At 37.1% G+C, this 15622-nt stretch overlaps 1 protein-coding gene and 1 long non-coding RNA gene across 3 annotated transcripts in view; one reads left to right on the top strand and one right to left on the bottom strand.

Moving 5' to 3' along the window:
- The window catches only part of PDLIM4 (PDZ and LIM domain 4), a 100663-nt gene that overhangs the window by 56715 nt on the left and 28326 nt on the right, over positions 1–15622 (top strand). For both annotated transcript variants that reach the window (XM_074290976.1, XM_074290977.1), the window contains exon 3: positions 225–309. In XM_074290976.1, the coding sequence (XP_074147077.1) occupies positions 225–309 (85 nt within the window). The remainder of the gene's footprint in view (positions 1–224; positions 310–15622) is intronic.
- Positions 1–15622, bottom strand: part of LOC141556596 (uncharacterized) — a 113003-nt gene that overhangs the window by 24623 nt on the left and 72758 nt on the right. The gene's annotated exons all lie outside the window — the stretch shown is intronic.

The raw sequence follows: 15622 nt of genomic DNA on the forward strand, positions 1-15622 counted from the left end.
GCCTATGTGAAACATATGTCTAACTCAATGAAACCAAGTCTACTAGTGTTTCCTATATATTCTGACATCTTTCCCTTAAGCTTCATATTTTGCCTAAATAGGTTTGAGCATCAATGAACCGTGAGAACTATGGTTTTGAGTGGGTGATAAGCAATGTGTCTAAACAATTAAATCACTTGGGTTCCTGATAGTTCTCATTAATTCTCCTAAATTCTCTGTTGTAGAACTGAAGGGAAAACCTGGTCGTCTGGCAGTCCTGATGATGGCAAAGCACAAGCCTACAGAATCAACATAGACTCGGAGCCACAGGTATGGGATGTGGGAGTTCATCCTTCTCAGTCCCAAGTCATGGATGCACATATGGTTGTCTCCTCATGGGTGTTTCAATAGGTTCCCAGAGAGGACTATGGAAGGACCACTTGAGACCATTCTTAGCATGCTGGAGTAGAAGATAATTGCATTTACTTTGTTAATGCTTCACAAATCTTCCAGAAGTTTAGAGTCCCTTCTGTTTAATGATCCATAGACCTAAGGAAATGTTACCATAATCCTAAATCTGAGTACTTCATTTTAATTTTAATTGATATCTTTTGTTTTTATATCGCCTTTATTTCTGAATATATGTATATATAGATACATATATAAATACTATGTGTATAGTTACATATATACATATATGTATATACCTTCCTCTATTCAGCAAATCATCCTGTGTGTAACAAAGAATAAAAAAGAGGCAAAAAAAACAATTTTGCAAAACTAACCAACACATTGACCAAATCTAACAGTATATACCTTCTTCCATACCTATAAATCTCTCTTTCCCACCTCTTTGAAGAAGAGAGAAATCATTTCTTATCTCTTCTTGACAAACAAACATCATCATTATTCAATTTTTTTTGTTGGTGGTGGTCTTTGCATTTGCATTGTTTTAATCATGATGTTTTGCTGGTTTTACTTTTTTTTTAACTGATTTTCCTTTGTTCACTTTGCATCAGTTCATATAACTGTCTCTCCATATTTCTCTGAATTCTTCTTCATGTCTTATAGTATAGTTATACTCCATTCTTTCATGTACTACAATTTGCATAATGCTATTTTTAAATCTTGTGCTAAATTCAGTGTTTATCTTCCAGTTGTCCTCAAACTTTTAAAATAGAGGGCCAGTTCACTGTTCCTCAGACTGGTGGAGGGCCAGATTATAGTAAAAACAAAACCTCATACTCTGTCTCCACCCCTCAGCCCATTTGCCATAACCTACAAGGCTATATAAATGTCCTCAGCGGGCCTCATCTGGCCCACAGGCTGTAGTTTGAGAACCCCTGATAGACCTTTCATGGTTCTGATGATTCTGTCTCATTAGAATCTCTGTGTGCCTAAGATAGTATCAGTGAACTCCAGCCAGCTCTCTGATTTGCCCCTCAGGTATTATTGGGCATTCCATTTAGCTATGTTGTCTAGAATAAAAATTTTATAAGTTTTCTTGACTTAATGATCAATAATTTGGTTATTGGACCCTCCATTAGATTGAAAGTTTGAGTTTTATTGACATAATGGTCAAGTAATTTGGTCAGCAGGTTTGGGATTGACCAAAAGAATTGCCCAAGCAAGGAGATCAGGGAATCAACAGAGAGAAGAACATATCTGTTTCAACACAAAAATTGAAATTGGTAAGAATTAAGGATCCTTAAACAAAGTTCTCAGCTTCTTTCTTCCTTCATCTCTCTCTGCCCTGACTCCTTTCACTTCTGGGCACTTCTTGCCCTATGAACAGCTCACAAGCCTTGTAGATCCCAAGTAATGCTGAAATTTTAATTCTTCCCTTACTGAGAAGTGACAATGGACTGCGTATTAAGCTGACTACAAAACAATTGTGTAAATGTTTTATTCAATATAAAAGCTCTGGAATGAACAGAGACCCCAGTGATGAAACATAGGCGTGTGTCCCATGTGTCACTCTGACAGGCTAGAAGCACCAATTACTCCTGAGCACATCCATACTCCCATTCAATCTTCTGTTCAGATGGTACTAATAAGGACCAGGGTCTCATCTCTATTAACAAGAAACCATTCATGGGATCATAAATTTAACTTCTTGAAAGGACCTTAAAAGTCATCTAGCCTCATCCCTCATTTTGTAGATGAGGAAAAAAGAGAGAGATAATTGAGTTGCCCAGGACTACAGGAGTAGGGAATGAGTGAGATAGGATTTGAACCCAGGTTCTCTGATAGCATAGCCAATAAATATGTTTCCATTACAACACCCTGCCTCTCACTCCCACCTTGTTCTGTTTCCACCTTTACAGAAGGTTTTTTGTGTGTATGTAAATAGAGGCAGAAGACTAGAAGTTTTCAAAACCCCAAGTTTTACTCTGTTTTGTGTATATATATATATATATATATATATATATATATGGGCATGCTTGAAGACATGTATATGACAGCTGAGTCTGAGGTGAAGCATTTACGTGCCATCTGAGACCTCCCAGCTGTTCCCAGATGCTAGGCTCTGCTCTCAACTCTGCATTGTTGCTCTTTGCACATAGCCCACCTCCCTTTAAAAAAAATTCTGCTTTCTCAATTACCCTTTTTACTTGCCCCAGGGGCAGCTAAGATTAAGATCTAGTCTCTGGAAAATGCCAGGGTTCCATATTAATTTTTAAAGTCCCAATTACATACTGCTTCATTGTTGCTTGGCTAACCACAGCCCCTCATAGCTTCTCTAAAGAAAGGGGCTATTGTAAAAGAAGAATTTGACTGGGAAATTATAACCTTTGTTACTCTTTTCCCCCCCTCCCCAGATGGCAAAGCAGTCATTATTATAGGCTTCTTTATGGGACCAAGAAGAATGAGAGCCCAAATGATTTGGGGGAAGGGAGGCACCCCCCTCCCTCAAACATTGCCCTTAAAGGAGGAGTCCATGTTTTATGTTTGGGGAAATGCTCCAGATCATTTGGGTTTCAGGATTTTCCCACATCCCTCCCCTCCCCCGCCATCTCAGTTTTCTTCACCACATCAAAAAGAGAGACTGGAGCCTGAGTTCAGAAAATCAGAGCAGTTCTGCTCCCTCTCTCTCCTTCTCTATCCAGGCTGTCAGTAGGTCCCCCTACTGACATTCAACACTCACCCAGGACCCCCCAGGAGAGTACAAGCATATTCTGTATTTTTGGTCTAAGGGGGGCAGTTCTGGCACAGTCCTGTGCCTTCCAGATCTCTTTCTCTGTCTTGAACAGATAATGTTTGAGGCCAAAAAAAATTGGCCTTCCCTCCTTGTGTCCTCATAAACCCCACATAGGTATTTGGTAGTAAGTGGGGAAGGGATTGGAAGGAGGAGAATGGATTTGAGAAATTGTGCACTAATAGCCTTTTTCTACTTTTTGAAGTAAGATTAAGCCCCTTGTGAAGAATTGTGTAAATGTAGTCTAACAGGGTAGAATGAGTAAATGCCTAATTCCTAATGAAACTATAGCCAAAAATAATCTATGTATCCAAAGAGCATGAAATAATCTTTCCCTACAAATCCAGATCCCCAGGGTAGACCCTAAGTATAATTTATGCCATGAAGAAACTTAAGGGAATATGTCTTATTCTCATGTTTCTATTGACTCAAGTGGGTAAGTAGTCCTGTAGATATCAATTGCCTTAAAATGGAATTAAACAGAAAGTTCAAGGTCAACCCTATGCTTTGGCAGATATGAAGCCACTGGGGAGGCTTCTTCAGACACCCCAATTAATGTCCTTAGCACTCTGCCCCCATGTCTGGAATTTTACTTTTCTTCCTATGGGTTTTTTCCTATTCTTTTTTAGTCTTCTAAGGGCAATTATATGAAATACTTATCATACTTATTATATGAAATACTTATCATCACTCAAAGCACAGTGTGAATGAGTTTATTAAATCATTCACATACATTATACAGCATCTGGGAGCTAAGCCTAGGAGAATAGGATTCTAGAAGGAAGTTCTTGGTAGTGGGTCACTCAGATGATCAGAAGGTCCTTGAAGTCAAAAGGGAGGGTCTCTTAGAAGAAAATATCAGAGGTAGGGAAGAGGGACTCATTTTGCCAGCATCCCCAATTTGTCCTCCATATTTCTTGTTGGTACACAGCCCCCAATTAGACTTCCAGATCCTTGAGAGCAGGGACTGGCTTTTTCTGTCCTTTGTATCTCCAAGCACATAATAGGTGCTTAATAAATGATCCTCATTGCAAACTTATCTCCTATGAATGTTCAAGATTAGGCAGTGAAAAAATAAATCCAGATCCAGATAGGAAGTGGAGAGGTTTAGCCTGCAGAAGAAAATGTTTAGATGGGTAGAAGTAGACACAATCCCTGTCTAAGTAGTTAGAGGGTTATCGTGGGGAAATTAGAGTTAATTTTGCTCGGCCTTGGAGGAAAGAACCAGCAGCAGGGGAAGAAGTTACAAAGAGCTGATTTCTATTTCATATAAGGAAAAATTTTCTAACACTTAGAGTTGTGTTAGATCATGTCAACTAGGAGACAGTGAGTTGCCCTTCAGTTAGAGTCCTTCAAACAAGGGTAGAATGACTATACATTGCAGATATTATAAAAGGAATTCCTCCTACAGGAAAAATTAATCTCCTTACTCTCTAACATTCCCTCTAATTCCAGAGTTCTGTGATTCTCTGAAAGCCAATTATTAATAGAATAATTAAAGAGCAACATTGAACAGCAACAGATCTATAGTGAACCTATGTATGATAAACGAAAGGCAAAGTTTATAAATTTGGAAAGATATACCTAGTAGTAGATGGGGGAGGGAATAAGGTCAAGGAGTTTTGAAGGAGAAATTGGGTTTGAGCTGGACCCTCACATGTGGGGAGAATTTGAATGAGTAGAGTGCATCTTCAGGACAATACAAGTTGAGGTTGGGGGATGAGGGTGGAAGGGAAGATAAAGGCATCCCAAAGAAGGGTAAATGGCTTTATTCCTTCTAGAAAGAGTGTTCAAGAAAGCCAGATGGTAACATTGCAGATTCCAGAAGTGAGTTTGAGAAATTCCAAGTTTGGTACATCCCTATGGGTCCTGCATTGATTACATCTCCTGGCAGTCCTGGGCTTGTCATTGAGCATCACCTGAGGCCCTGGCCTGTCAAATCTCAGGCCACAGATCTTACTCTTTGTTCCACCCTCTCACCTTTGATCCCTTAGCACTGATGAACTTGTCAGGATGATTGCATCAAGAGCTCCCAAAGTTGTGCATATCTGCTTCCTGGCTCTCCTGGCAGGCACCAGAGCTGGTGCAGTATCTGAACATCCTGAAAGATACTGAGACACTGTCCTTCCTTCTCAACTGGGGGAGGATGGGAAGTACATCAATCACTGGGACAGCTGGCCCTATTAGGGTTTATTCTCACTGCCTTTGAAAGCTTCCTGCTGCCTCAAGACAGAAGCAGACCAGACTGAGCTGCTGGGCAGAAAAGAAACTCCAGTTCCCACTTTGGTAAAACCCTGGTGAGAGACTGTCCTGGCCCAAAGTTAGAGTCTCTCTCCCAGGGTTCTGGCAGACCTTATGGTCAGAACTAACGCAAAACTGCTAAAAATACAAGTCAGATGGGAATTCACTAAGTGTTAGTGAATTTACTAGGTGTGGATTCAACAACTCGTGTCACTAGCCTTGCCTTAGAGGCAAAAATAGAAAATGGAAGGACATGTGTGAGCTGGCTTTAATATGAACATTTATCCTAATTATTACAATTACATTTTCTGTGGTCTGAGGGATGGGCATTTCTGGAATTTTACTTCAACTATATATATATATATATATATATATATATATATATATGTATTATATAAATGTATATTATATATCTGCATATATAAAACATAAAATATAAAATTAAAAAAATTTAAGACAAGTTCACAGACAATAATCTCTTATCTATGTGTAGAAATATATGTGTGTGTCTATATGTGTGTATATATGTGTCTGTGTGTATGTATAAACAATATTCTACTCTTACAGCTCCCTACATCTCTGCTTCAAAGAGTGATATATGATCTCTTTGGGAGTTTTAGTTATGGGTGATTCAGTTCCTAAACACTGGAGAGGTAGAGCTGTATTGAAAGAATCCTAGGTTTGGAGCCTTGTCTTTGCTATTTGTTATTTATTTTACCCTTAACTTTTCTAAGTCTGTTTTCTTTTCCATAAAACAGGGATAATAATAGTTGTTCCACCTCTTTTCCAGGGCTCTCTGAGATTTACAAATTGCTTTAAATAAGATCCGGGGTGAGATAGGCAAAAGAACATTGATTATGGAAACAAAGGACCCAGCTTAAAACCCCATCCCTATTTGTTCACTGCTTATGCAAACTTGATTCACCTTATACTTTTGGGCCTCAGTTTTATCATCTGTAAAATAAGGGGATTGGATGAGATTATTTCTAAAATCTCTTCCTATTCTAAATCTATGAGTCCATTGAATGTGAGGTATTAATTTTGAATTTTTTATTTTTATTGATGCCTTTTATCTTTACAATATATTCAATTCTAAATACATCACTTCCCTCCCTCTTCCCTAGTGATACATCTCTTGATAAGATGAATAAAGAAAGGGAGAAGGGGAGACAGTTCAGCAAACCAAGTGACATTTTGACCCTTTCTAACAGTATATACAATAGTGCATGTCTGTAGTTCTCCACCTCTGCAATGAATGGAGAGAGAAGCATATTGTCAGTGGATTACTATTATTAAAAGAGCTTGTTATATTTTCATTTTTGAGGAAAAAAATACTTAGCACTACAATGTCAAAATCAGGGGGGGCATTTTGCCCCCTAGAACCTGCTGGTTTCTGAAACCTGCAATGTTACTATCTGGCCTTCTTGAACATTCTCCCTAGAAGGAATGAGGCATCCATATTCATTAATGAAAATGGTCTATAATTTTTTCTTAGTACCACATTTGTTTCATAAAAGGAGATTAGTAGCATCCTTTCTTTGTCTACTATTTCAAATAATTTATTTAATATTGGAATTAGTTGATATTTAAATGTTTGATAGAATTTGCTTATACATCCATCTGATCTTGATGCCTTTTTCTTAGGAAGCTTGGCCTGTTTAATTTCTTTTTCTTAAATAGATTTATTTATATATTCTATTTTATCTTCTTTTCTATTTCTACTCTCTCTTGCCTAATCTAGGCAAGTTATGTTTTTGTAAATATTCTTACATTGTTAAATTTATAGCATATAGTTGGGCAAAATAATTCCCTATAATTGCTTTAACTTTATCTTGTGTCTAATGGTAGCCATTTCTAGAGCAGGGATAGAACAAATAAAAAAAAAGAAATCTACATATTAATTATTATATATTTAAAAGGAAAAGCAAGTTGTACATAGTAGATTTGCTGTTTCGTGTGTAATTTCGAGGTTTTTTAAAAATTATACTATGTTGTGGAAATTCTTGTTATATTCCATAAATTAAAAATGAAATAAATAAATGGGGGAAAAAGAAGGAATGAAGCAGTTATCCCTTCTCTGGGATGCCTGTGGCTTCCTCTTTACCCCCTACTTCTACCTCCAATTATAGCAGCTTCTAGCCAGGCAAACCTTTGTTTGTAATGATATAACAATAGAAGAACTGAACAAATATTGTCAGCTGAACTAAAGGGTATTGTTGTTTAAGCCTCTGCTTCTTTCTCTGTTTAACAAGATGACCTAAAAAATGTCAGCAGCATGTAGCATGGAAAGGAATAGGGGATAAAACCTTTCCATGGTATCAGGCTGTTTACTATCAGAAGTTTCTATCTCTTTTGCATTCTGTGATATAAAAAGCTCACTATCTCATAGTCTGTGTTGATAATGAAAGTATCTTATCATGCAGATGGAAAAATTGAGACCAAGAGAAGGGAAGAAATTTGTCTGGTGTCACTCAGGAAGTTTGTGATGAAGTTGGACACTGAGTCTAACACCTTTACTCTCCAAGTATTCTTTTAGGTAGCTAAATGGCACAGTGGGCAAAGAATTGGGCCTGGAGTCAGGAAGAGTTTATTTCCAGCTTCAGACATTTACTTAGCTTTGTGATAGCTATGGAAGTCATTAACTTGTTTGCCTCAGTTTCCTCATCTGTAAAATGGAGATGATAATAATAGTACCCATCCTATAGGGTGGTTATGAGGCTCAAATGAGATAATAATTATATATATATATATATATATATATATATATATATATGTGTATGTATATATCAGCCAAAGGAGATTAATAAATGCTTGTTTCCCATCCTTCCTTCTTCCTTTCCTTTTGATATTTATATGTATATCATTTTGAGGAGTATTAAAATCTTGAAGATTGAACTTCAGGAAGAAGCCAGGAGAGATTTACAGGTGACAACAAATGTACCTCAAACACAGGACAAGTAAATAGAGAGATAGTATGCATCCTTTCTGAACAGAGGCTCAGAGTTGCCCTTGTGAGTGATGATGACAGAAAAGTAATTCATTGGACCTTGGAGTAGTTATAGACACTATCAAGGCAGATCACTACATAACTGGGATGAGAAGTTGAGATATCAGCTTTGCTCAGGAGAAGCTCCACCCAGCACAATACAACCAAATGGTGTCCCTGCTCCCGAGTAGATTTCTAAATTCCTTCCATGTGGCTGCTTCCTTTGTCTTGTCCCTCTCAATCTGTGCTGAATGAAAATAGCACATCTCAAATGAAGAAATATCTCCATGAAAACAATGGGAGGATCCATAATGGCTACAAAAGGCAATTAGAAAAATTACATTTTACTGATTTTGCCTCCAAAAAATCTCTTGCATTCTCCCCTTTCTCTTTACTGACATCACATTCATCCTAGATCAGTTTGTCATCAGCTCTCCACTGAATCATAATAATAGGATTCTGGTTGGTCTATCTGCTTCCAGTCTCCTCTCTCCAAAAAGTCTCCATCCATTTGCCAAAGTGATTTTGCTAAAAGATGAATCTAACCTATAACACTCCCCTGATCTAAAAATCCTAGTTGTTATTGCCTCTAGAATACAATGTAAACTCCACTGTGCTTCAAAATCTGTTTCCAAACTTCCTTGCAACCATCCCAACCATTTCACTCATGACCTTCTATCTCCCATCTCTCTAGCCCTGGAAATTCTACCTTTCCAGAATGCATGTTTTCCTATTCTCTTTGAATCAGAAGCCATAGTTCATCTCTTATATGAACTCATTCCCCCATCCCCCAACTGCTTAAGTGCCTCCCTCTCCCTCCCCCAAGCTTACCTTATATCTTAAAAATAACAGCCTCTTTTGGGCTATAAATATTTTGGTTTTGTGTCATCATTCACTAGCACAGTGACTAACATATGGTGGTCATCTTAATAAATAAAATACATGTTGAGTGATATTTGAAAAACTCTTCTCAACTTAAAACTAAAGATAATGAGAATCTTTATTATTAATTTTTTTTTTTGCTAAGGCAATCAGGGTTAAGTGACTTGCCCAAGGTCACACAGCTGGGAAGGGTTAAGTGTCTGAGATCACATTTGAACTCAAGTCCTCCTGACTGCACCACCTAGCTGACTCCAAAAGATAATGAGAATCTTTATAATTGTCACAACTTTTAATCACCCGTTTGGTAAAAACATGTTATTGAAGATATAAAAATATTATTTTTTTCTTAGAAATCATGTAAGTATAAAAGGTTAGAGCTGGGGAAAGTCTTTGAAGTCATCTAATTTAAGTACTTTTTTATAGTTGAAGAAACTGAGGCCAAGAGAGAGACAAAGGACTCACCAATGGTGATTTAGCTAGTAATAGATAGAACTAAGATGAAAAACCAGGTCTCTTAATTGCCTGCAAGTCCAATGCTCTCTCTCTATTATATTTTGTTGGAGAGTTTGTCTATTGTATAGGAGAGGGGCTTTGCGACCCACATTTCTACATCTCTTCTCTTTTCTCTTCCCCTCACTCATCAAGGAATGTTTAATCTATAGTACAAAAAAAAAAAATGAAAACTGCACAAAAGAGAGTAATATAGTCAATGACTCTCTCTCTCTCTCTTCTCTCTCTCTCTCTCTCTCTCTCTCTCTCTCTCTCTCTCTCTCTGTTTTTTGTCTTTCATGTTCTTACACACACACACACACACACACACACACACACACACACACACACACACTGGCCTGCTCCTTGGTAAGAAAGGTTCAATAAGTTCTCATTGGTGTCTTTGGGAATTCATAGTTGTTTGGGGAAGTTTCCTGAGACCTGTGTTTACAAACTATACTGATCTCCAAGAAGGAAAAAAATTGAAATCTAGAAACTTAACTGGGCCTGGGTTTCCCTTCAGAATAACAGAACAGGTTCTGTTGTCATCCTAGGATGCTTTGAAATCATTAATGATGAATGACAGCTGGGTTGAGGAGAGAATTCCTTCCCTCTGAAAATTAGGTCCTGAGCTTCCCTCTAGCCACATTCCAAAGGTGGCAGTAATACCTAACCCAGGCCCCTTCCCCCTCTTCTCCCCACCCCCTCACCTCCAGTCCCCAGCCAAGCTTGAAAGGTCACTGTTTTCTTCATCAGTTTTTCCTCCCCATGGAGACATCTTAGGATGACTCAGGCTACTCTGACAACCTCATTCTTCCTTTTTTATCCATGGGTGATGGCGCAGAATTAACTCATCACCCACCACTGGCCCTTTGAGTAAGACTTTTTTTGTGCTTTTACACAAAAACTCATAAAATTTGACCACAGAAATGCTGATGACATTAAGCTTCTTTTGGAATAGTGCCCAGTGGGCACTGATGCCCTGGTCAATGGGGTGAGCAATAGAGGGACTTCATGTTCACCTCCAGAGAAAGAAACAGCTTTGGAGAATTTCCCAGGAAACTTCTCTTTGGTCCAGTTGGTGCCACATTCCAGAGAAAACCTGGGAACCAGAAGTGTCTTTCAGAGTATTAGGACCCATCAGGGCTCACCCCAGGCTACCAGCTAACAGAGAGCGCATTGTTTAGCGGAGGACTATTCTCCCCTGGGAAGCTGCAGGAGAATTAGACTAAACAGAGCTCCAAGTGCCCGGACAGCAGTTTGGAGATGTTTGTATTCCAGGAGGTGGGGCAAAAGGAGAGCTGGCCCCGATCCAGGGAGAAGTGCAATAAGTTAGTCTCCAGCTCCCAAGTCCTCACACAGCAGATGGTTCAAGGAGCACATCAGAGACCCTTGAAGAAGGGACGCTGACACTCAAAATAACCTTGGGAGCCTGGGGGGAGGGTAGCAGGAATATGGAGCTCTTCTCCTTCTTCCCTGCTTTGGGGGGCAGCTCTGTGTATTCTTTGGAAAAGAAAGCCATGGCCAGCATACACAGCACTCAGGCTGGCAGGATAAGTGGAAACATATTGAATCACTCTGGCTTTTCCTGGTAACTGGAGTTACAACTCTGAATCCAGCTTCCTCTCCCACCCCCAGACCCTTAAAAAACCAGGCAGCCTTCTGGAGAGACATTCAGAGCCCTCCCTGAATGTTCCATTTGGGTTCAGAATTCAGACTGGCAACCAAGTGCTGATGTCCATGAGCAAAAGGCTTGGCACACCGCAGGTACTTTCCAGCCAGTGTGCCCCAGAATATCAGAAATGGGAAGGATATCAGAGGTTATCAAACACAATCCATACCTGCTTGAGGGTGCCCTTTAATACATGCCCAATGAGTTGTCATTCCAGTGGCGTTGCAAGTTTTCTAGTGAAAGGAAACCCATTTGCCTCCCAATTGAGTCTTTTACTTTTCATCAAATCGTAGAATGTCAGCTCTAGAAGGAACCATTAAGGCTATTAAATCTAAGTAATGTATAAATAAGAATTCCTACTACATTCAAGAGTGTGCTGGCAAATGTTTATCTACTAGTTCTTTTTTTAAAAAGTGTCCAATACTCTTTCAATTTTGATTGATATTATTGACATTTTCTAATTTTGCTTGAAGAGAGTGGAAAAGAAGGGAGGGTGAAAACTATGTAACTCAAAATCTTTTTTTTTATGTGTGTAGATAGGTCTACACATACACACATATACAAGTATATACATGCATGTGTATGCAAATTTTTTTTATTAATTTTATAATTATAACAATTTTTTGATAGTACATATGCATAGGTAATTTTTTACAATATTAACAACATTATCCCTTGTACCAAATTTTGTTGTTGTTGTTGCAAAGGAAGAATTGGATTTGGAAGGTAAAAATAATCTGGGGAGAAAAACAAAAAAATGCTAACAGTTTACACTCATTTCCTAGTGTTCCCTTTTTGGGTGTAGCTGATTCTGTCCATCATTGATCAATTGGATTGGATTAACTCTTCTCTATGTTGAAGATAGCCACTTCCATCAGAATACATCCTCATACAGTATCATTATTGAAGTGTATAATGAACTCCTACTTCTGCTCGTTTCACTCAGCATCAGTTGATGTAAGTCTCTGTATTCATCCTGCTAGTCATTTCTTATAGAACAATAATATTCCATAACATTCATATACCATAATTTACCCAACCATTCTCCAATTGATGGACATCCGTTCATTTTCCAGTTTCTAGCCACTACAAAAAGAGCTGCCACAAACATTTTGGCACATACAGGTCCCTTTCCCTTCTTTAGTATTTCCTTGGGATATGAGCCCAGTAGTAGCACTGCTGGATCAAAGGGTATGCACAGTTTGATAACTTTTTGGGCATAATTCTAGACTGCTTTCCAGAATGGCTGGATGTATTCACAACTCCACCAACAATGCATCAGTGTCCCAGTTTTTCCACATCCCCTCCAACATTCATCAGTGGTATCTCAGAGTTGTTTTAATTTGCATTTCTCTGATCAATAGTGAACACTCTTTCATATGAGTGGAAATAGTTTCAATTTCATCATCTGAAAATTGTTCATATCCTTTGACCATTTATCAATTGGAGAATGGCTTGATTTCTTATAAATTAAAGTCAATTCTCTATATATTATCAGAACCTTTAACTGTAAAAATGTTTTCCCAATTTGTTACTTCCCTTTTAATCTTGTTTGCATTAGTTTTGTTTGTGCAGAAACTTTTTAATTTGATGTAATCTAAATTTTCTATTTTGTGATCAATAATTATCTCTAGTTCTCCTTTGGTCACAAATTCCTTCCTCCTCCACAAGTCTGAGAGGTAAACTATCCTATGTTCCTCTAATTTATTTATGATCTCGTTCTTTATGCCTAAATCATGGACCCATTTTGATCTTATCTTAGTATGTGGTGTTAAATGTGGGTCCATGCCTAGTTTCTGCCATACTAATTTCCAGTTTTCCCAGCAGTTTTTGTCAAATAATGAATTCTTATCCCAAAAGTTGGGATCTTTGAGTTTGTCAAACACTAGATTGCTATTTTTATTCACTATCTTGCCCTGTGAACCTAACCTATTCCATTGATCAACTAGTCTATTTCTTAGCCAATACCAAATGGTTTTGGTGACTGCTGCTTTATAATATAGTTCTAGATCAGGTACAGCTAGACCACCTTCATTTAATTTTTTTTTCATTACTTCTCTTGAAATTCTCGACCTTTTGTTCTTCCATGTGAATTTTGTTGTTATTTTTTCTAGATCATTAAAATAGTTTCTTGGGAGTCTGATTGGTATAGCACTAAATAAATAGATTAGTTTAGGAAGTATTGTCATCTTGATTATGTTCACTGGGCCTATCCAAGAGCACTTAATGTCTTTCCAATTATTTAAATCTGACTTTATTTTTGTGGCAAGTGTTTTGTAATTTTGCTCATATAATTCCTGACTTTCCTTTGGTAGATATATTCTCAAATATTTTATACTATCAACCGTTATTTTGAATGGAATTTCTCTTTGTATTTCTTGCTGTTGGATTTTGTTGGTGATGTATAAAAATGCTGAGGATTTATGTGGATTTATTTTGTATCCTGCAACTTTGCTAAAGTTCTGAATTATTTCTTATAGCTTTGTAGCAGAGTCTTTGAGGTTCTCTAAGTATACCATCATGCCATCTGCAAAGAGTGAAAGTTTGATTTCCTCATTACCTACTCTAATTCCTTGAATCTCTTTCTCAGCTCTTATTGCCGAGGCTAGCATTTCTAGTACAATATTGAATAGTAATGGTGATAGTGGGCAACCTTGTTTCACTCCTGATCTTACTGGGAAAGGTTCCAGTTTATTGCCATTACATATGATGTTTACTATTGGTTTTAAATATATGCTCCTCATTATTTTAAGGAATAGTCCATTTATTCCTATACTCTCAAGTGTTTTTAGTAGGAATAGATGTTGGATTTTATCAAATGCTTTTTCTGCATCTATTGAGATGATCATGTGGTTTTTGTTAATTTGGTTATTGATATAGTCGATTATGCTAATAGTTTTCCTAATATTGAACTAGCCCTGCATTCCTGGTATAAATCCCACTTGGTCATAGTGTATTATCCTGGGGATCATTTTCTGTAGTCTTTTTGCTAATATTTTATTTAAGATTTTAGCATCAATATTCATTAGGGAGATTGGTCTATAATTTTCTTTCTCTGTTTTCAAACTACCTGGTTTAGGTATCAGTACCATGTCTGTGTCATAAAAGGAATTTGGTAGGACTCCTTCAATCCCTATTTTTTCAAATAGTTTATATAGCATTGGAGTTAGTTGTTCTTTAAATGTTTAGTAGAATTCACATGTGAATCCATCTGGTCCTGGGGATTTTTTTCTTAGGGAGTTGGTTAATAGCTCGTTCTATTTCTTTTTCTGAAATGGGACAATTTAGACTATTTACTTCTTCCTCTGTTAATCTGGGCAAGCTATATTTTTGAAGGTATTCTTCCATTTCATTTAAGTTATCAAATTTATTGGCATAAAGTTGAGCAAAGTAGCTCCTAACTTTTGTTCTAATTTCCTCTTGATTAGTGGTGAGTTCTCCCTTTTCATTTTCAAGATGAACAATTTGCTTTTCCTCTTTCCTTTTTTTAATCAGATTTACTAAGGGTTTGTCTATTTTGTTGGGGTTTTTTCTTAGAACCAACTCTTAGTTTTATTAATTAATTCAATAGTTTTTTTACTTTCAATTTTACTAATCTCACCTTTTATTTTTAGAATTTCAAGTTTCATGTTTGTCTGGGCGTTTTCAAGTTGTTTCTTTTCTAGCATTTTTAGTTGTAAGCCCAATTCGTTGACTTTCTCTATTTTATGTAAGTAGGCCTCTAGAGATATAAAACTTCCCCTTATTACTGCTTTGGCTGTATCCCACACATTTTGGCATAATGTCTCATTATTGTCATTTTCTTGGATGAAGTTATTAATTATGTCTATGATTTCCTGTTTTACCCAATCATTCTTTAGTATAAGATTATTTAGTTTCCAATTATTTTTTGGTTTATTTTCCCCTGGCTTTTTATTAAATGTAATTTTCATTGCATGTAACTCAAAATCTTATAAAAATTTACTGTTGAAAATTATCTTTACAAATAATTAGAAAAAATAAAATACTATTTACAAAAATTATAAACAACACAATGGGGTCTTATATTCTCTGTATCTTTTAATCAATTGTGAAATAAAAAATATATATGGTCTATTATGGAATATTGCTCATAGAAGTTGTCCGTTCCCTACTATCATCCTCACTGAGAATGTCAATGATGAATTTCTTTATG

The sequence above is a fragment of the Sminthopsis crassicaudata genome, chromosome 2, assembly GCF_048593235.1.
Source record: "Sminthopsis crassicaudata isolate SCR6 chromosome 2, ASM4859323v1, whole genome shotgun sequence".
Lineage (NCBI taxonomy): Eukaryota > Metazoa > Chordata > Mammalia > Dasyuromorphia > Dasyuridae > Sminthopsis > Sminthopsis crassicaudata.